The 22,893-nt window shown below is 46.6% G+C and overlaps 1 protein-coding gene across 1 annotated transcript in view; it reads left to right on the forward strand.

Annotated features, from left to right (window-relative positions):
* Pbp49 (proximal sequence element A Pbp49) overlaps nt 1–22,893 on the forward strand; it is a 184,734-nt gene that overhangs the window by 21,288 nt on the left and 140,553 nt on the right. Inside the window, exon 2 of the mRNA XM_068377505.1 lies at nt 6,263–6,447. Coding sequence (XP_068233606.1) covers nt 6,322–6,447 — 126 coding nt within the window. The 5' untranslated portion in view covers nt 6,263–6,321. The remainder of the gene's footprint in view (nt 1–6,262; nt 6,448–22,893) is intronic.

A 22,893-nucleotide genomic window follows, 5' to 3' on the forward strand; every position in this document is an offset into this window, starting at 1 on the left:
GCCGACGCGCCACCGGATGTCGCCTATTCGCCATCCCTCGCCTACGCGCCATCGCCCGCAATCTCCATTGCGCGCCCCCGCGCCCACTGCTAGAACTACGGTTCCAGGGGAGAGCCCTCCTGCGCGCCCGCACGCTAGGGATATTTCCCTTACGCACGTGCGCCCAATGGCTTCGCCCTTACAGGCCCTTCGGTATCCTGTAGCTACACACCGTCTGAGGTCTCCGGAATGCGCCCCTGCTCGCCAACGCGCCCCTTCACCTACGTGCCCACAAGCTGCTTCTCCTGCGCGCCATCGCTCGCCCACGCGCCAACGCGCGCCCTCTCCCACGCGTCAACGCTCGCTTGCACGCCATTGCTCACCTGCGCGCGCGCCCTCGCCCGATCCCGGCAATAACCTATCGCGCGAACGCCAGCGCGTTCCCACACTAGAGACTACAGGACAACGCGAGGTCAGGTCGTCCTCATCGCGTCCCCCCCCCCCCCCGTAAGCGCAGAACAGCGCGCTCAACAGTTGGAGGGAAATCTCTGGATAGGTCCAGGAACGTTTCTTCCACAGCTTCTTCTTTTCAGGCAGACCCTGTTGTAGTTTCCACTCCTAGGGATCTTACGATCCCCTTCCCTCCAGAGGGTGTCTCTGACAGCGCTGCTGTCAGTCGGTAGCCCTGGTTTGGGTCCTTGATTAGAGCGGTTGCGCAGGCTTTCAAGCCCGCTTTCTCTGAACTAGGCCTCAAATCCGCGGCAATCTCGGCCCCCCTGAAGAGGAAGAGAGGAGTGGACGACGTGGTAACTTCTCCTAGGGCAAAACTGGCTCCTCGGAAGTCTTTGAGGAAGGCTCCCTCCCCCCCTCAGACTTTCTCTCCCTCCCCTGTGGACGAGGATTTCCCGTCCTCGGGATTCACGTGAGGTGAGGCGTTCTCCCATTGCACCAATGGGAGAAACCCCACCTCGCACGGAGAAGTCTTCCCTAGTGGAGGTGGAGAAGAACCTCCCACCATCTTTGTTGGAATCCTGCATCCCTCCCAGGAGGGAGTCGAAGGACTCCAAGACAATTCCGAAATCAACTTCGAGGATCAGACCAGAGCCAGCTAAGTCCGCAGAGAAAGTCCACGAGTCCCCCCAAAAGGAGCCTTTGGGGACTGGAGACCTTGCTGCTAGTCCATCAGGAGGAGAGCCGCAAGAGTCGGAACATGCCTTCTGGCAAGTTCTGACTCTGATGAGGAACCTCAACGGATTCGCGGATCCAGAGATTCCTCCTCGAGAGGGCAAGGACACGGTTCTGGACCGAGTCTTTGGTACCCAGAAGCCCCCTAACGCCAGCGCGGCTTTGCCTTGGTCCCAGGGGGTTAAGAGTGCCAGAGATAAGGTCGAGAGCCAGCTCTCCGAGCTTGCCTCCTCCAGCCGTTCCAGTGCCGGAAACAAACTCTTCCCACCTCCTTGTGTCCACCAGAGGAGGTACTTCGACATCATGGAGGAGACTTGTTTAGCTCTTCCCCTTCACCACTCGGTGGGAGAGCTCTCTAGGGGAGTCCCTCTTGAGAGACTCTCCAACCGGCCAGTGTCGTTCTCGGCCTCGGAGATCCTCAGCCAGGAGAAAGTAGCGAAGTGTGCCATGCAGGCAACTTCGGGGCTGGATATCTAGCTAGGGTCTCTTGGCATCCTGATACGATCCGAGGACTTATCTAAGGAGAGTACCAGGAAGGCCTTGGAGACCTTCCTTCTTTCAGGCACTCGTACCATCGAGTTTCTAGCCCACCAAGTCTTGAACTTGTGGGCCAACTCAATCCTGAAACGCCGAGATGCTGTGTCTGAAAGATTTAACACGAAGGTCCCCAGCACCGAGGTCAGTAGGCTCAGACATTCCTCCCTTTAGGGGAGTAGTCTGTTTGAGCTGAAAGATGTAGAGCAGGCGGCTGAGAGGTGGAGGAAGTCCAACCAGGACTCCCTCCTCCATAGGGCTTTAACATCAAAGCCCTATAAACCTCCAGCACCTCAACAACCTCGCCCTACAAAGACGACGAAACCGGCAGTAGCAGTAAAGGCAACGTTGTCGAAGCAGCCTTTTCCTGTCAAAGACAAGAAAGGCAAAAAGTCCTCCAGGGGAGGGAAAAATCCTAGGGGGAGTGGCCGAGGCCGCAAACGCTAGGATTGGCAATCCCCCTGCATGTCCACCAGTGGGTGGATGCCTTCAAAGTTGTACAGACAGGTGGCAGGAACTTGGGGCCGATTCCTGGAGGATCTCCTTGATCAGTCAAGGATATCGCGTCCCGTTCATAACATCTCTACCTACCCTGACAGCGAATCCAGTGTCGTTGAGCTCCTATGCCATGGGATCGGCAAGGGGGCTAGCCTTTCGGGCAGAAGTCGAGACCGTGTTGAAGAAGGGCGCCCTCCAAGAGGTCGTTGACAGGTACCCAGGCTTCTTCAGTCGACTCTTTCTTGTAAAGAAGGTGTCTGGAGGCTGGAGACCAGTCATCGACCTCTCAGCTCTGAACAGGTTTGTCAAGCAGACCCCGTTCAGCATAGAGACGACAGACACGGTCAGACTCGCAGCGAGACCGCGAGACTTCATGTGTATACTGGATCTGAAGGACGTGTACTTCCAGATCAAAATCCATCCGTCTTCAAGGAAGTACTTAAGATTCAGCCTAGACAACAAGATCTACCAGTTCAAGGTGCTGTGTTTCGGTCCCTCCACAGCACCTCAGGTTTTCACCAGAGTGTTCACCCTGATATCTTCGTGGGCACACAGGATCGGCATCCGTCTCCTCCATTATCTGGACGACTGGCTGATCCTAGCAGACTCGGAGTCAACCCTTCTTTAATACCGAGACAAACTTCTGGGAATTTGCCAAGATCTAGGGATCATGGTAAATCTCGAGAAGTCTTCTCTGCTTCCTACCCAAAGACTGGTATATCTAGGCATGATATTGGACACCAATCTCCACAAAGCCTTCCCATCAGACGACAGGATAGCAAGGCTGAGGAAGGTCGCAAGTCCTTTCCTCAGACAAGACGAACTCCCATCCCAGTCGTGGTTACGTCTCCTCAGCCATCTCTCATCCTTGGCCCGTCTAGTTCCCAACGGTCATCTCAGAATGAGATATCTGCAATGGCGACTCAAGTCTCGTTGGAGTCAAGGACACGATTCCCCGGACGTCTTGATCCCTATGGGTCTCACTGGACGGACAGACCTTCAGTGGTGGGTGGCAGACGAGAACCTACGAAAGGGAGTGGATCTTCTCGTCTTCCCCCCGGATTTGATGGTGTTTTTGGACGCCTCAAAGAAAGGGTGGGGGGGGGGGCCCACATTCTGAACCACAGGACCTCAGGCCTGTGGTCAGAATCAGAAAAGTGCCTCCATTGAAATCTGCTAGAAATGAAGGCCGTATTTCTGGCCCTTCAACAGTCCCAACAACTCCTGGCGGGTCACTCTGTGGTGGTGATGAGTGACAACACCACAGTAGTGGCTTACTTCAACAAGCAGGGAGGTACCTTTTCAGAACAACTATCCCATCTTGCAGTAGAGATACTGAGATGGACCGAAGTCCACTCGATTCCACTATCGGCTTGCTTCATTCCTGGCAAGTGGAATGTGTTCGCCGACAGTCTGAGCTGACCGTCAAGTAGCCAACAAAGTCCTGACTTTGTGGGGTTCCCCGACTGTGGATCTGTTCGCGACAGCGTTGAGCTTCAAACTGACGCTGTACTGCTCCCCAGTCCCAGATCCCAAGGCTCTCTGGCAAGATGCTTTCCAACAACGGTGGGACAACATCGACGTATACGCCTTTCCCCCGTTCTGTCTGATGAGGAGGGTACTCAACAAGACCAGAATATCGGTCGATCTCTCCATGACCCTCATAGCTCCGCTGTGGCATCACGCGGAATGGTTTCCCGACCTTCTGCAACTCCTTACGGATCCTCCGAGAGAACTCCCTCCGCGACACGAGCTACTCAAACAACCACACGCCAACATCTTTCACAAAGCCGTAGCTTCGCTTCGTCTTCACGCCTGGAGACTATCTAGCATCTCCTCGCAGAGAGAGGATTTTCGCAACATGTTGCGGAAAGGATGTCTGGACACCTGCGAAAGTCATCCGCAGGGGTCTACCAAGCAAAGTGGAGAGTTTTCTGTGGTTGGTGTCGTGGAAGGGGTATCTCTCCACTCGATGCCACTATTCCAGCAATAGCTGAGTTCTTCGTGTACTTGCGAGAAGAAATGCGCCTTTCGGTCTCGGCAGTGCAAGGCTATCGCTCAGCCTTAAGTCTAGCCTTCGGGCTCAAAGGAATGGACATTTCTTCTTCGCTGGAACTTTCCCTACTCATGCGTAGTTATGAACTTACCTGCCCTCAGTCGGAAGTGAGACCTCCTCCATGGAACGTGGTTCGAGTTCTCAGGTCTCTTAAGAGACATCCCTACGAACCATTACGCCAGGCTTCAGATCGCCACCTGACTTGGAAGACGGTGTTCCTACTAGCTTTAGCGTCAGCCAAGCGAGTTAGTGAACTTCATGTCTCTCGTATGACATCGTCCATTCAAGGGGATGGTGGGAGGTAACGTTCAGGTTCGTCCCTGAGTTTATTGCTAAGACTCAGAATCCGGGAGTTCCGGACCCTCTGTTCGACTCCTTCCGGATTTCGAGTCTTCGTTCCGTAACAGATGGCCCAGACCATCTCCTACTGTGCCCAGTAAGGAGTCTGAGGCTATATCTGAAAAGAACAGCTGCAGTTCATCCCCAAGTGCAGGCATTGTTTGTGAGCACTGGGAGGTCAAAGAGGAGGGTTACCAAGAACACCCTCTCAGCATGGATTTGAAAGACAATCCATCTGTCCCTGAATCCTGACCCTCCTCCATCACGTCGCCCTAGAGCTCATGATGTCGGGTGTAGCTACGTCCCTGGCCTCCAAAAAGAACTTCTCAGTGACGCAGGTTCTACAAGCAGGGGTCTGGAAGCGTCAAACGACCTTCACAGTCCACTACCTGCAAGACGTGAACCACAGGAGGCTCAATACGTTCTCTATCGGCCCTGTGGTGGCTGCACAACAGCTGGTTTAAACCTCAGGCTCCTTAATGGACAAGTAGCAGAGGGTTGAGGGCATTATTACCCGGTTTTAGTCTGCATGAAAGAAAAGGTATGTCTGGCCCTTATTCTTTTCTTCATCCTCCCCTCTCTTGGGGAAAGCAGCATCCTGGGTTCTCTGCACAACTGACCTCAAACCACTGCAGGTAAACCATGTTCCCTTGTGTTCCTAGTATTAAGTTAATACTGTCATGTTCCCATACCCTGACGAGGTGGTATTGGGAGAGTCCGAGCCTAAAGTTTCCATCTAAAGATCTTCAGGTCAACTTCCTAGGACGAGTCACACATAATCCTTCACACAGCTTATGTAGGCCGCAGCCCTTGCATAGCAAGGTGCGAGCGAGGTGCAGGGACTCTTTATTGTTGAGTGCTGACACTCAGATAATGAGTCCCCGGGCAAAAGCCAGTATGGCTGGGACTTTTTCCACCCTTCCTAAGGGTTGAGTCACCCATATTAAATAACGTGGTTTGTATTTCAGTTACGGAACAAATGACAAATTCGGAGATAATTTGTATTTTTCCTAACTATACAAACCTTTGCTATTTCATCAAACTTGCCCGCCAGCCCTGTCCCCTGTGAAGTCCTACCTCTAAGCAAAGTGAACTTAGCACACAGGTGTGTGAGGGGGGAGGGTAGCAAGCTACCCTCCCTACCCCCCGCTAACTAGCGGTGGGGTAGTAAACCCTCGTTAAAATTCTAATGGCTCGTCCTTTCAGCTACGCCGAAAGTAATTACCCATATTAAGTAGCTAAGGTTTGTATAGTTAGGAAAAATACAAATCATCTCCGAATTTGTCATATTTTTCCTAACTATACAAACCTTAGCTATTTAAGCAAACTTACCCGCCAACCCTATCCCCCTTGAAGTCCTACCTCCAAGTAAAGTGAGCTCAATCACAGGTGTGTGAGGGGGTTGGTTGGTAGCAAGCTACCCTCCCCTACCCCCGCTAACTAGTGGTATGGGTAGTTAACCCTCGTTAAAAATTAATGGCTCGTCATTTCAGCTACACTGAAAGTAATACCCCTGATAAATAGCTAAGGTTTGTATAGTTAGGAAAAATACAAATTATCTACAAATTTGTCATATTTCACTGCTCCTCAGGTCTAGGAGTAAGATTTATAATGTGTGTTACATCCTTAAAAGACTTTGCAAAAATTTTTACTCTTCTGTTATTTTTTCAGATTGCTTTCCACTGGTTGGCAAAATTATTAGAATCCTGAGGTACTATTACTAATGTATAATGGAAAATATCCATAGTTTGAAATATTGTCCTTGGATAACAGAAGATCCTATAAATCTTAAGGAATATTTTGGAACATATCATGACTTGTTAGATTTTGTATCAAACGGTCCTCATGAACAAAAGGTATGTTATGCAAATTTTATATTATGACATAAGGATATGTGTAGCCTGCAACATGTTGATTAAAATAGAATTAACTTTTGGGATATCAGTTTATTTTTACTGTGGTTACTTAATGCGCTTTCTCCATGCATACTGATCTCATGAGCATTTAATTTTTTAATTCACAGTAATCAGATCCTCATATATGTCCTACTTGGATTTCGTTTTATAAGACTTGAAATATTAGTTGTAGACTAGCATGCAAGCCTTGATGTTATACGTAATCAATTATTTGTTTGGTCCTGAAAATTTGTCCAACACAAATACAAACCATCATATTTTACTTATAGGAGATGAATAACAGTGAAGGCTTGAATATTTTAGTGAAAACTGTAAACAACTGGCTGGTTATTACCCTGTCAGCAACAGGGAGGTAACCTCCTCCCCCTGTAGCTCACTGTAACCTCACTTCGGTTTCAATCGTCAGCGAATGAACTTGTTCCTCTGTGCCTGGAATTATTTTGGCAGTTAATGCTTTTTTTTTAATTGTTCTGACACAGATACAAACCTTCCGCTATTTATAGGGTATTATTTTCCGCAACTCTGAAAACTAGCCAAGACAATTTTAGTGAGGGATAACTACCCCCATCCGCTAGTTAGCGGAAGGGGTTGGGGTAGACCGGCTACCCTGCTCACGCAAAACTGTCGGTCGAGTAACCTCTTTTGCTCTTGGCTCGGTAGAGTGCAGACGTGCCATCTCTCTCTCCTGTTAAAACAAAACTGCCTTGACTTTATTTACTTTTCCTTTTTCTTTTGTGTATCAGTGTGTGTTTGTTATTGTCCTGCTATGCGAACATATCCAGGTCGTGAGGGCCGCCGCTGCGGTACCTTCATGTTGTCCGTAGAGACCGAACCCCACCCTTTGTGCCCGGCTTGGTGGGGACATCAGTGCTCGCGGGACAACACCTGTTTCGAATGTCAGGAGTGGCCTGTCTCCCAGTGGGAGAAGTTTGCGCGTAAGAAGAAAAAGAAGTCTAATCGTGATTCTTCGCCTTTGGGGTCTTCCTCGAAATCGTAGAAATTGCGGGCTTCTACTTCCTCTATGTCCAAATATCTGCCCGAAGCTACTTCTCAACCAGGCCCTTCTGGGGAACAGCCAAGCAGTAGTGCAGAGTTTGTGACTCCAGGTCAACCCTGTGGGATAGGTGAAGGTGTCTGCTCCCCTAGTGAGTCGGCTCTTTCCCTTCCCCTAGGGAGCGCCTGTTTCTTCCCAGACCTTGTGTCTTTGTGGTCATCGCTGGGCGTCGATGGCCCCCTTCGAAGGAACTTCTCCTTGAACTCCTCTGAAGGGGAGTAGAGAGAAGGCGGTCATCTCTTTCCTCTGCGGAGGTTGATCCTCCTCTTGTGGGCGCAGGCGCTGTTGCCCGTCGGTCAGACCGAGAGTCTAGTTTCGACGAGGAGATAGCTAACCCACCAGGGGCAGTGGCAGGGCTCTCTCCAAGGCAAGCTTCCCCTTCGGGGAAACATATCTCTCGTTCGCGAGAGAAGATTGCCTATGTACATCGGCGATCTCCTTACAATTATGGTTCTCTTCCAGGGGCGGAACGAGAACCCTGCCATAAGCGACATTCTCCTTTGAGGGAAATCTCCTCCCTGCAGAGGATTCATCTGTAGACCTTCATTAGTCTCCTCCTCGGGCGGAGTCTGCAGAACGTTCCTCTCCGGAGGTTCGTAGAGTGGAGGGGTTCATAACTCCTCTCCACCCCGGACGTTCTTGTCCGCGTGCTGTGAGGAGACATCTTTTTGAACCTGCTGGTTCCCACGTTGACCCTTCAGGGTCTCGTGACGATCACCCTTTGGGCTGGCGTGATCGTGAGCCTTCGGGCTCTCGTCATGTTGATCCTGCGGGTTCTCATGACAGCAAGTGTCCTTCGAGACTCCGTCGTGCTGAGCCTTCGGACTCACGCGGCTCGAAACCGGATTTCAGTTACGCTGAACCCTTGGGCTCTCGTAACGATGGTAACGTTGAGCCTTAGGACTCTCGTTCCATCAGTCACGTTGACCCTTCGGGGTCTCGTGACAGAGGAACCTCTGTTCCTCGTTACGTTGATCCTTTGGGGTCTCGTAACCTGAGTTACGCTGAACTCTTGGTCTCTTGTAGCTCTAGTCACGCTGAACCCTTGGTCTCTTGTAGCTCTAGTCACGCTGAACCCTTGGGCTCTCGTAGCTCTAGTCACGCTAACATCTCAATGTTTCGTGACCGAGAAACTTCAGTGTCTCGTTGCGGTGACCCTTCGAGGTCTCGCAACACAGGCTAAGTTAGGCCTTTGGTCTCTCATGCCCTTAGTCACGCTGATCCTCCGAGGTTTCGTGACAGAAATTTCTGTTTCTCGTTGCGCTGACCCTTCAGGGTCTCACAACACAGTTCACGCTGAATCTTTGGGTTCTCGTTATCACAGTCGTTTTTTATATGACAGAGAGTTTGCGGACTCACGTTGTGTTCATCGTTCGCGCTCACACAACACAGGCTATCGTGAACCTTTGGGTGAGCGTAGCAGTGAGTACTATCGCTACACTGAGAGCTCTCACTCGCACGACCAAGTTGGTGCGCACAACCGATTTGGCACGCACGAACAACCTTATGCGCACCATGCACGCGAACGAGGTGCGTGCAATCAGCGCCATGTTGAGGAGCGCGCGAGGACAATCTAGCGGAAGTGCGCGACCTTCTCGGCGCGCACAATCAATGTTGTGTTGAATCCTCATGCAGTGAGGGTGTTCTTAGCCGCACGAACTATGACAGGGCACGCGATAATGATTCATGATCCTCTGTTGCTCCCTTCCCGGGAACATCCCAACTAGGAGTAGGTTCTCACGAATTAACATCCTCGCAGAACCAAACCCTCCCAAATTCGGCACCCCGAACGAGATACCGTCTCCCATTTTGGCAGCAGGGGTTAACCTCCCTGCAAAGAGAGACTCCCATCAGTCTCTCAAGTCTCATAAGCTTTCACAGAGACAACAGTTGCCCACGAGACTACGCCAAGATCCTATCCCTAAGGGTAGGCCTGTGCCAATCCTGCCTACCGGGAAGCCTCCCTCAGACAAGAGGGTTGAGAAACCTGCCTAGGTTCCTAAACCCAGGGATCCGTGTCTTTCCAAGGACCTCTCCCTTAGTTCTTTTGGAGCCCGTGACCCCAAATGGCTTCGCACCTTATTCGATCTAATGCGCCAAGCCATTAGAGGAATCATTCCCTGCTCCCAGTCCTTAGGTGACACGTCTAGGATCCCTTTGTCGCCTCTTCTCGTCTCAGGGGTCTCTCCTCCCTCCGATCCTAGGAGGAGTTCGTAGGATTCCGCGCAAACGGCCCTATCTGGCATGGAGAAACGGTCACCCCCTCGCAAAAGTCCTTGGGAGGAGAATAGGCAAGAACCTCAGGGTAGCCCCCTGCAGTTCAAGACGCCACAGGCCAGATCCAAGGGGAAAAGGAAAAGGATTCGTCCTTCGCCCCCTAATTAGGATAGGGTGACGTGCTACAGAGACTCCTTCCGTCCCTTACCAGTCGAGATAGTGTCTAAGGAAGCACAACCTGCGACTGGGCGGGACGCACTCCATATGGCAGCTGACTTACATCCCACCCGTAAGCCGATGGAGACCTCTAGTCCCTCATGGACAGAGGACCACCTGCCTCGTAACAGGGAGCCGAAGGATTTATTCACCATCCCTAAATCCTCTGCTAGGCTTCCCTCGGCACTGCCTCCTAGGCAACCGGAAGCGAACACCTCCTTGGCAGTCTCCCTATCCCCGGTCTATCCCGTTGACAACCACTATCCACTCCGGGCTCCTATGGATGAGAGTTCAGATGTGGAAGGGCAGAGCGATTTCGAGGACGACACTCTGCCATCTCTCTCTGCTCCAACTCATCCTCCAAGCTTCTACCTCCTCCATATGTGTTTCAGAGGCGATACTACGAGATCCTTGGGGAATTTCTTCCAACGCTGCCTCTCGATCACTCCATAGAGGCACTCTCGAAGGCCACACCCTTCGAGAAACTCACGGGACTTCCAGTCTCCTTTTTGGCCTCCGAAATCTTTAACCAGGAGAAGGTGGCGAAGTACGCCATGCAGGCTACTTCGTGGCTTGACAACTGGTTGAGATCCATAGGACAACTGATCCGATCTAAGGACCTGTCTCGTGAGTCCTCCAGGAAGTCTTTGGAGACCTTCCTATTGTCTGGCACTCGGGCCATCGAGTTTCTCTCCCACCAGGGTTGTCAAACAGACACCGTTCAGGATGGAGGCGGCCGACACTGTCAGACAAGTGATAAGACCACAGGCCTTCATGTGCACTCTAGATCTAAAGGACGCATACTTCCAGATCCCAATTCATCCGTCTTCTAGGAAGTATCTAAGATTCCTGTTCAATCGGAAGCATTACCAGTTCAGGGTATTGTGTTTCTGTCTTTCCACAGCACCCTAGGTCTTCACGAGAGTATTCGCCCTAGTATCATCTTGGACCCACAGAGTCGGCATCCGTCTCCTAAGATGCTTGGACGACTGGCTGATTCTGGCAGACTCGGAAGCGGCCCTTCTCCGCCACCAAGACAAGCTTTTAAGGTTTTGCCAGGATCTGGGGATCGTGGTAAATCTCAAGAAGTCTCATCTGCTTCCCTCTCAAGGCACAAATCGTTTCCATCAGACGAAAGAATGCAGAGACTGAGGGAAATAGCACAGGTCTTCCTCAGTCGTGAAGAGCTCCCGGTGCAGTATTGGCTTCGCCTTCTCGGCCACATCTCTTCCATGACCCGACTGGTCCTCAACAGTCGCCTCAGGATGAGATCCCTCCAGTGGCGACTGAAATCCCAGTGGAACCAGCACACCGATTCCTGGGATCACCTTGTCCGCATAGGACTAGAGGAACAGTCGTACCTCAGGTGGTGGTTGGCGGAGTCAAAAATCTGCAAAGGGGTCGATCTTCTCTTCTCCCCCCCCGGAATTGATGCTCTTTTCGGATGCATCAAAAGAAGGATGGGCAGCTCACGTGCTGCACCATTACATCTCCAGCCAATGGTCCTAATCAGAAAGGTACCAGCACATAAATCTCTTAAGAGATGAGGGCAGCCTTTCTGGCCCTCAAAGAGTTCCCCCAGGTCTTGGCGGGGCACTCCATGGTATTGATGAGCGACAACACCACGGTAGTAGCTTATCTGACCAAACAGGGCAGTACCTTTTTGCAGCACCTGTGCCATCTGGCAGTAGAGATACTCAGATGGGCAGAAGACAACTCGGTGACTCTATCAGCTCACTTTCTTCCGGGCAAGCGGAATGTACTAGCGGACAAGCTGAGCAGAGCGACTCAGATAGTTGGCACCGAGTGGTCTTTGAATCCTCCGATAGCCAACAAAGTCCTGACTCTGTGGGGTCCCCGACTTTGGATCTGTTCGCAATGGCCCTGAATTTCAGGCTCCCGTTGTACTGCTCCCCAGTCCCGGATCCCCAAGCTCTTTGGCAAGATGCTTTCCAACAACGGTGGATAAACCTGGACGCTTACGCATTTCCCCCGTTCTGTCTGATGAGAAAAGTTCTCAACCAGGTACTGTACAAGGAAGCAACAACTTCCAAATGACCCTCATAGCTCCTCTATGGCATCACGCAGAATGATTCCCAGACCTAATACATCTCCTCACGGAGATCCCGAGGGAGCTCCACCCACAACACGACCTCCTCAAACAACCGCATGCCAACATCTTCCACAAAGTCATAGTTTCGCTTCGACTTCACACCTGGAGACTATCCAGCACCTCCTCACACCTCCTTGCAACTGGTTGCGAAAAGAATGGCTGGACACCTTAAGAGATCTACAGAGGCAGTCTACTAGGCGAAGTGGTCAATTTTCTGTGGTTGGTATCGTGGAAGGGGTATCTTTCCCCTCGATGCCTCTGTTCCGACTATAGCGGAGTTTCTTGTATACCTTCGGGAAGAAATGCTTCTCTCAGTCGCTCAGCCTTGAGTCTCGCCTTTAGACTGAAAGGAGTCCACATTTCCTCCTCGTTGGAACTTTCTTTGCTCATCTGTAGTTACGGGCTTACATGTCCCCAGGAAGAGCTAAGACCTCCCCCTTGGAACATGGTACGGGTCCTCAGGTCTCTCAAGGGCTTCCCCTATGAACCATTACGCCAGGCCTCCTATCGCCACCTCACGTGGAAGACGGTGCTCCTGCTCGCTCTGGCTTCGGCCAAGAGAGTCAGCGAACTTCATGGTCTATCTGCTGATGTCTCCCACTCTAGGAGATGGGGGGAAGTAATCGTCAACTACGTCCCTGAGTTCGTAGCTAAGACTCAAAATCTGGGTGTGCCGGACTTCAGGTTCGGCCCATTTCGGAGAGAGTCTTCATTCTGTAACCAAAGATCCAGACCAACTGTTACTATGTCCAGTAAGGAGTCTGAGGTGTTACTTAAAAAGAACAACAAAAACTCTCCCCCATGTACAAGCGCTTTTTGTTAGCACGGGGAAGGTCGAGGAGTGTCACGAGGAATACTATTTCCTCTTGGATAAGGAAAGTAATTGAATACGCTCACAATCCAGATCATCCTCTGTCCAACCGACCTAGAGCTCATGATGTCAGAGGCATTTGGATGCTGTTGTGAAAAGGATGACCGGGTACCTCCGGGAGTCATCCTCCACTGTCTACCAGGCAAAGTGGTCAATCTTTTTTGGTTGGTTTCATGGAAGGCGTATCGCTCCTCTCAACACCACTATCCCAGTAATAGCGGAGTTTTTGTTATACTGTACCTTCGGGAGAAAAAACGGCTTGGTCTTGGCGGTAAAAGGCTACCGTTCAGCCTTGAGCTTCTAGTTTAGATTGGACAGAGTTAATATATCCTCTTCGATGGAAATTTCTTTCCTTATACAGAGTTTCGAGCATACCTGTTCTCGGTTGGATGTTAGACTCCACCCGAAAATGTAGTTCTTGTACTACAATTCCTTAAAGGAGCGCCTTATGAACTGCTGCGTCAGTCATCAGACTGAGACCTGACACTTGAGACAATCTTCCTTCTTGCTTTGGGCTTTTCTAAGAGAGTCAGCAAGTTGCACGGTCTTTCTTACAATGTTGCCCATTCAAGAGAATGGGAACAGGTCATTTTCAGGTTCGTCCCTGAGTTTATTGTCAAGACTCAAAATCCTGCTGTAGCGGATCCTAGATTCGGGTCTTTCTGGATTGAGAGTCTCCGTTCTGTAATGGATGACCCAGATCAACTGTCACTCTGCCCTTTAAGAGTGTTAATGTATTACCTCAAATGAACCACAGGATCTTGCCTTCATGTTAACAGAATGTTTGTTAGCACGGGGTGGGTAAAAAGGAGAGTCACAAGGAATTTGATCTCTTCATGGATTCGCAATGTAATAGATCATGCCTGAAATCCTGGCTCTCCCCTGCAAGGCCATAAACCCAGAGCTCATGATCTTAGGGGCATCAGCACATCCCTAGCATTTAAAAAGAACTACTCTGTAATGCGGGTGTGTGGAAGTGTGAGACAACCTTCACAGCCCACTACTTGCAATACGTAACCCACAGGAATCTGGATACCTTCTCCATTGGTCCTGTAGTGGCTGCACAATATGTGGTCTAAACACCTCAAGCTCTCTTGTTGGACAAGTAGCAGTCGGTTGATGGCAGACGTTACCCAGGATTAATCTTGGATAAATGACAGAGTGACTGGCTTCTTTCTTCATCGTCCCCTCTCTTGGGGTGCAGCACCTTCAATACGCTGCAATCTGTCCTCTTCCGTCTCAAGGTATGAACCATTTCCCTTAGGTAACCTGATATATGAAAATATATTTGTCATGTCCCTATCTTCCCAGTGAGGTGGGGGTCGGGCAATGTCTAAGGTTAAGTCAGCTGTGTTTTCCTACTCAAATAATTCTTATCTTGACAAGTCACATTGTTTAATTATTACACATTCACATTGATTGCCAGGCGGTTAACTCTCACATATGCATGAGAATTCAGCAAGGTGTCAGGTTGTTTCTCTAATAAGCTTGTGCGACGCACAGAGTCACGCCACGGGTCAAAAGCCTATAAGTTGGTTAGGACTTCCACCTAGCTAAGGGTGAGTCTTTCCCTATAAAGAGCGAAACGGTTTATATGGGATGTTGGAACAAACTAATAATTTTTATTTTTCCTAACGATTCAGACCTTGAGCTCTTTATACAGATTTATCCTGCTATTACCTATCACCCTGCAAGTCCGGACTGCAATCAAAAGTGACGGTATAGCACAGGTATGTGTGCGAGCGGGAGTGCCGATACTACCCCTGCCACCCTCCCTTCCAGGTAACTAACAGTAGTTAAACCTCCTTGGTAAAATTCTTATGACTAGTGTCCAGCTTCGCAGAAAGCATATTCTCTATAAAGAGGTCTATGTTTGTATTATTAGGAAAAATTAAAATTACTTCTAGTTATTTTTTCAAATTACTGTACTAAGTGGTATATCCTAGCAATCCATGTTTGCCAACAATTATATAAGTGGATGAGCAACTTGGTAGAGTAACGAAAACTTTAGATTTGGAGGAAATGCCCCCCGAAATCTTGATGAAGTCACTGGCAGCATGGTGACGGATTTGGTTTAAGGCGATAGACAAGATTTCTTTTCGGCTTTTTACTCCTGATGCCTGGCGGATGATTTTACTGGAATTAGAATGGACTGGCATCACAAGGAACTAGCTATCCTTTGAGGAATTTAGCCAATGAATCCTCTGTGGATTTAAACTCAAGATACACAGTCTATGGAAAAGGAAAATGACAGAAAGGCCCCCAGTCCCGGGCGTCGCATTGTGCTAAGAATTTCCCTGTTTATAAATACTAAAGAAAAATTGAAAATTGGTAATTGGAATGTTAGAACCATGAATCAGATAGGGAAATTACAGCAAGTGGAGAATGAATTTATGAAATACAGTTTGGATTTCTTGGCCCTAACTAAAATACGTTGTAACGGGATTGGTAAAGAAATCTTATACCAAGGCAACATATATATCTACGCAAGAAGAATAGATGGAGTTGGAAGAGAGCAAAAAAGGCATTAACTGAATGGAGAGCTGTAAATAGTATATTGTTACTTGCAAAGTTTAAATCAAAGCAGTGCAATATGAATCAAATAAGTGTAATATGAGTATTATAGTTGCTATACACCAACTAATGATTCCCCTGAAGAAACGAAAGATAAATACTGTACTATGAAGAGATGCAGAGTGTAATGGATGAGGTTCCAAAGAGATATATGAAAATTGTGATCGGTGACTTCATTGCTAAAGTTGGAAGGAATAATCAAGGTAAGGAGAATGTGATGGGTTTTGATAGTCTTGGCAAAGTTGCAAATGAAAATTGGGCACATTTTATAAGTTTTTGTTCAACAAACAATCTTGTTATTGGAGGTACTCTCTTCTAGCACAAGGACATCCACAAACATGTATGGACTTCACCATTGGTAATTACAAGAATCAAACAGATCACACAGCCATTAATGAAGAGAGAAGTAGGACTGAGAAATTTTAGAAGCTATAGAGGGGCTGATATTGGTAGTGATCACCAGCTCCTCATTGGCACTGAAATTAAAGCTGAATGCACACAACAGAAATTTAGATAGAATACCTACGTTAGATACAACTAAGCTTCTAGTAGATGAGCTCAGAGAAACCTTTGTAATTGAATGTAGGAATTGATTTGCAGTCTTAAAGACTTTTAAGAGACAAAGAGCAGACAATTAAAGAAGGATAGTGTGATATTAAGAACATATATCAGTCAGTTGGTAGTGAAGTTTTGGGACTTGCAGGTACAAGGAGAAAACCATGGATATCAAATGAAGGAGACAGATAGGAATTGATAGTTGAAAGTTTTTGAGGGAGTTATGAAATTTACAAGGTAGAACATGCCAAATATTTCAGTATTGATAGTGAGATCAAAAGAGAAGCCAGGGATGAATGGAGAGAATATTGACAGGAAAGTGGATGAGGTTGCAAAGCTATGAATTCAGGGAGGGGCTATGGTTTAAGAATTGCTCATAGAGTTATTAATGCAATCTGTACAAGGGTAAAGAAGAAGATGCATATACCCCTCAATAAAGGGATGGATCTGTTATAACAACAGAAGATGAAGAAAGGCAGCATTGGATGGAACACTTTAGTGAGGTCATGAATAAGAGATATGAATGGAATAATTTGAGATACCTGAAGCTGGGGAAGACCTTGATGTACCCATGAATGAATTCGGTGGGTTGGAAGTCGAAGCTGTTATTAAAAAACTAAAGAGATGGAAAGCCCATCGATACGATGGAATAACTGCTGAGATGATATTGGATGAAACTGAAGAAACTTCCAGAGTACTTACAAGATTATTTTGTAGAATGTGGCATGAGGATGCAAATTCTTATGAGAGAGCTAGGAGTGTTGGGGAAAATGGAAAAAAAGGAGATTTGCCTGATTGTAATAATTACAGAGGCATCACACTTACGTCAGTTGTCATGAAAATATAAAGTATGCTCTTTCTAAAGAGACTAGAAAGATTAAAAAGCTGAGAGATGAACGTGAAGGATTTAGAAAAGGTAGAAGTTTTACTGACCAAATTTTCATTTTAAGACGTGGTACAGCCATGTGCAGAGTATAGAAATCCACTTTTGATAGCATTTGTGGGGTATGGAAAAGCCTTTGATAGTGTACACCAGCCAATTTTGTGGAGAATCCTGCGTTATTAGGAAGTTCCTCTTAAATATGTAAATTGATTAAGTCTTTTCATGAGTGTAGCTAGTGCAAAGTTAATGTTAATGGAGTCCTATCAAAGGAATTTCCAGTGTAACAGTGGAGTAATCCAAGGGAATGTGTTGTCACCTATGTTGTTTATACTCCTCGGGTTTTGTAATGTGTAGAACAGTTGGGGATGGTGGAGAAGGATTGGACTGGATTATTAACAGGAAATTAGCTGACCTAGAGTATGCTGATGATGCTGTCGTTAGCAGAACACCACAGGAGTTGCAAAGCTTGTTTACCAGAATGCATGAAATATCACATGAGGTTGGGTTCAAGATAAATAGAAGAAAGACAGAGATGATGAGAACAGAATATGCAGTGCAAGATGAAATATCATTGGAAGGAGAAAGGATTAATGAGTAGAATCATTTAGATATTTAGGAAATATGATCTGTTATACAGGATCTTCTAGAATTTGAGTTTAATGAAAGATTGAAAAAAGCAAATCAGACAGTGGCTAGGTTAAGTAAAATTTGGAAATCAAATCGCCTGAAATTAGATAAAAAAATCAGCCTATATATCAGTTTAGTGAGATCGCTGTTACTGTATGAACATGAGTAGTGTTATGACAATGAAATAATATCCAACAGATTTTGTAGATTTGAGAACAAAGCCATCAGAAGGATATTGGGAGTTAAATGGCAAGACAGGATTAGAAATGAAACTAAAGAGATCACTCAAGTGCCATGTGGATGAGATCATGGTGAGAGGTAGATGGAGATGGTTTGGGCATGCTCTTTGCACTCCCCAAGAGAAATTTTTGGGCTCAAGCCATGTCTTCCTGATGGAAGGTTCCTAAAAGTAGCTTCCTAAGGGATATTTGACCACAGTGATATTCCCAGAGAATTTACCCGTAGGTCTCCAGAATTCTAACTCCTGGCGCGAATATCCTTAAAATTTCTCTCAAGGATATCGCATAAATCAGGGGACGTATATCTTGATACGACACATAGCAATCTTCACCCCGAATAGCGTTTCCGCCTCGAGGTGGAATTGTGACAAAAATAGAAGGGGAGCCGTTATTAAGGTTACCCTTCCTCCCATACTACTATTGAGTATCTAGATGGGGCCTTATCCAAGATGGCGCTTATTCCTATTTTTGTAGCGAATTTGCACGGTGGTGTTCCCTGTTGATCTAACGTTTTGATCGATTTTGTGAGGATTTATTATTCTTTCTCCAGTTTCTTTCGCCTCTGGAAAGTTGAGTATTGATTCTTTACAATGTATAATTTGTTCCGTAACTGACATTCAAACAACGCTATTTAATAGGGGTTATCACTTTCTGCGTAGCTGAAATGACGAGCCATTAGAATTTTAATGAGAGTTTACTACCCCACCGCTAGTTAGCGGGGGGTAGGGAGGGTAGCCTGCTACCTCCCTCCCTCACACACCTGTGCTTGAGCTCACTTAGCTCTCGGCTCGGGTGGTAGTCGGACGTGTCCGCTGTCACCCTCGCCTCTTTGACAGCCATTAATGCTTTTGTCTTTCTACTTACTTTTTCTTATACTTGTAATATATATACACTGTATATATATACTGTATATATATATATATATATATATATATATATATATATATATATATATATATATATATATATATATATATATATATATATATAGATATATATATATATATAAACATTCTTAATGTTTATGTATATATTTGTGTATGGAAATGTAGTAAGTTTTCTTTTCAGTGTTTGTGCTGTGTGTGAGATGTACGACAACGTCTCTTGCGTAGTGCAAGGCTACCACAGTTCCACTTCGTGGGGAACGACCTCTCCCTCTCCGGTCCATCGTTCTTCTCTTCGGCATATATTCGTTAACTCGGCCGCCGCAGGGGAATCGTCATCGCCTGGACTCTCTTCATTCATCTACTATCTTCGCTTTTCCTCTTTTCCTACGGGAAACTGGGATTCTCAGCGAAGGGGGTGTGGCCTTTTTTTAGATTGACTACGGTCTCTCTCTACTCGAGGTCGTTCACCTTTACTACCTACTATTACGGAAGCTCCTTTCCCGTTGCGGGTTAAGTTGCTATTCTGTTTGTTTGTCTCAATTATTTTTAGTGAATCTTACTGTATTTTAACTTTTCAGCTTTCTCCGTGGGGAACACTTCCCTTCGGGAGGTCAGTGGTTCTCACTTTTAGTGAATATTCTTAGATGATTTAGATAACTAATTGTGTTATAATTCTGTTTTTTTTTATTGTAGTTACTCTGCCCCTCCTCCTCCCGTTGATGTTATCTGGGGAAGGTGGGTGCATACTATATTCTTATTTTATGTTTTTCCCTCAGGGTTCCTCTTCGGAGTTCCTCCCTAGGGAATTTCTGTTAAAATAATTATTTTTATTTTCCCAGTTAACTATGCAGTTTTTCTTCGTTCGACTAAAGAGTGCCAATGAAGCAGAGCTGTCCTGTTCATGCCTGGGGAATCTGCTGTTGCTGCCGTCCCTCAGAGGGCGTCGTCATGGGTGTTATCGCTTCTCTTAGAAGTACAGTGAACCATCGTTTATCGCGGTAGATAGGTTCCAAACCCGGACGCGATAGCTGAAAATCCGCGAAGTAGGGACATCATATTTACGTATTTATTCAACATGTATATTCAGACTTTTAAAACCTTCCCTTTACGTAGTACTGTTAACAAACTACCCTTTAATGTACAGAACACTTAATGCATGTACTACAGTACCCTAAACTAAAACAGGCACAAATATTAAAGGCGATTTTATATCATGCGTTTCCTAAACACGCCAAAAACCACGATAAAAAATGACAACCATAGTTTTGTTTACGTTTATCTCTGATCATAACGAAGAAACAGACGCATTTACACATCTGTGTATAGGTTAGTTTTTGCATCGACAGCAATCTTACCAAGTATTGATTATATGTTGACTTTGTTATTACCAATGTTCTACTTCATTTTTCTTAGAACTTCCAAATAAATAATGTTTTTCTTTATGACGCCGCCTGAAACGGAAACCTTCCATTTGTTTAAACAAATAATAAACAAACGAACGCATTAAACACACATGCTCAAAGTGATAACTAATGATATAACAAACATTTAGTAAACATTATGTTATTACAAATATTTTACTTATCGTATCCATATAAATTCCTAAATTCGTAGCAAAGCTGGAAACTTTTTTTTCCTTATGCGTTTAATCCACAGTAGCAAACTGCCGCTAATGACAGAATGATAATTTACGATAATTTTAAACTGTTATTAAAGATAATTGTTCTTTCCATATCCAAAATACTTTTCCTAACTTTAGTTATAAGTCAACTTGTACCCACCTCACCATATGCAAAAAAAGTAAAAGAAGAAGAAAGTACGAGGTCATTTTTAAAGTCATTGAAAAATTAAGTTACAGCTATTACATTCGATGTGACAGAGAGAGAGAGAGAGAGAGAGAGAGAGAGAGAGAGAGAGAGAGAGAGAGAGAATGGTTTTAAATATACTAAATAATAAATATGATAGGTTATAACACATTGGTGCTCATGTAATATTAACTGTATAGATGGTTTGAATAAGTTTAGAAATGGTGTAAACAATTCTTTGTTAATGTATTCGTACCGCGCATATTCTTGAGAGCGGAAGCTAGACATCAGCTGGTGTGATCACAGCCAAAAGTAAAATAAAAAGAAGTAAAAAATACTCGATTTTTAAAACATACCCGAAATTTAAAAACATAGTACATGTTTTATTTAAAGAGTAAAAGTTTTCTGGAATAAAATGGTGTTTCCTAAAAAATAGTAGTTTGCTGACAAAATCGGATACCGTATTTTAAGCTATGATTGAAATGGATGTATACACGGTATAATTTTTTCGTTTTGTATTTAATTGACACTTTAAGAAAACCGATTTTGGTTTCTTCATTTATTTGTAATTATTGTATAACACGAGAGAGAGAGAGAGAGAGAGAGAGAGAGAGAGAGAGAGAGAGAGAGAGAGAGAGAGAGAGAGAGAGAGAGAGAGAGAGAGAGAGAGTGTGTGTGTGTGTGTCTGTCTGTGTGTGTGTTGTTTTAAATGTAATAAACAAAGAAATATGATAGGTTATAACACATTGGTGCTTATGTAATATCAACTGTATTGATGGTTTGAATAAGTTAAGAAATGGTATAAACAATACTTCGTACGCTCATATTCTTGAGACTGGCAGCTAGACGTCAGCTGATCTGATCACAGCCAAAAGTAAAACAAAAAGAAGTCAACAATACTCGATTTTTAAAACACACCCGAAATTTTAAAACAAAAGTACACGCTTTCTTAATGTGCAATTAACTATTTAAAGAGTAGCAATTTTCTTGAATAAAATTATGTTTCCCCAAAAAACAGTGGTTTGCTGATGAAATCGGATACCGTATTTAATGAAAAAAGTCCACGAAGTCGTGAATCCGCGATGGTCGAACCGCGAAGTAGCGAGGGCTCACTGTACTCCTGCGACAACATGCCATCACTTCAGATCATCTTAGATCACTAAAGGAAGTTTGCCTCCAGGGGTTGGACAACTTCCCTTCCGAGGGAGGTTTCCTCCCCAGGTGTGAGGTTTTCTCCCTTCAGAGGGAGAACTTCCCATACCTTATTAAATTCATCGCCTTCGACTACTGTTGCTGCTCTACGGCCAGACTTTTCTCCCCCCTTGCTGAGTTTCTCTTCCTTCAGGGGCGGAGCACAGTCTTGGCAAGTCTCTTCTACGAAGTGTTCACCTCTCTCGTTCGCGAGAAAGGCCACTCATAGAGACTCCTCTTCGGAGGATCGTTCCTGATAAGGTCAGCAAGAGTGTCTTCAGGTCTCTTCTACAAAGTGTCACCTCTCTCGTTCGCCAGAGAGACCACTCGTAGAGACTCCTCTTCGGAGGATCGCTACTGATAAGGTCAACTTGCTGATCCAACGGCCCTTAGGGGCTTCACCACGAGTGTTTTCAAGTCTCTTCTACGAAGGGCACCTCTCTCGTTCGCGGGAGAGGTCTCTCGTAGAGACTCCGCCTCAGAGGATCAAGCAGAACTTCCAGTGACCTCTACCTTGTGCTGCAACGTGGTCCTTTGGACTTCGGTTCTCGACTCTAACACGGACCTTTTACGGTCCCATCGGTGGATGCTGGCCCTTCCAAAGGGCACATCCCAGTTCCTGATCGTCCTGCCAGCTGACCTACCGATCTACCAGCGCAACCTTGCGCTGCAACGGAGGACTTTGGTCGTAGACTCTAAAGCAGACCTGCTTACGGTCCTCAATGGGGGATGCCCGCCCTTTTTTTAAGGACACATCCCAGTTCCTGATCGTCCTACCAGCTGACCCTTCAACTTTGCGCGCGCGCGCCGATCTTCTTACGCGCGCAAGCGCCAACGATCTTCTCACGTGCGCAAGCACCGACGATCTTCTTACGCGCGCAAGCGCCGACGATCTTCTTACGCGCGTAAGCGCCGACGATTGTCCGCGCGCGCGCTTGCGATCTTCTTACGCACGCAAGCACCGACGATCTTCTTACGTGCGCAAGCGCCGACGATCTTTTCTGCGCGCGGGTACCGATGGTCTCCCGCGCGCCTATAGTTTTCCCCGCGCGCGCGCCAACAAACTCGTACACGCGCGCCGATAGCCGCGTGCCCGCGTGCCAACATTCTGGCCCACATGGGCTCTTCATTCTGATCCTGCACGTCAATCTGAA

The sequence above is a fragment of the Palaemon carinicauda genome, chromosome 7 (genome assembly GCF_036898095.1).
Source record: "Palaemon carinicauda isolate YSFRI2023 chromosome 7, ASM3689809v2, whole genome shotgun sequence".
Classification (NCBI taxonomy): domain Eukaryota; kingdom Metazoa; phylum Arthropoda; class Malacostraca; order Decapoda; family Palaemonidae; genus Palaemon; species Palaemon carinicauda.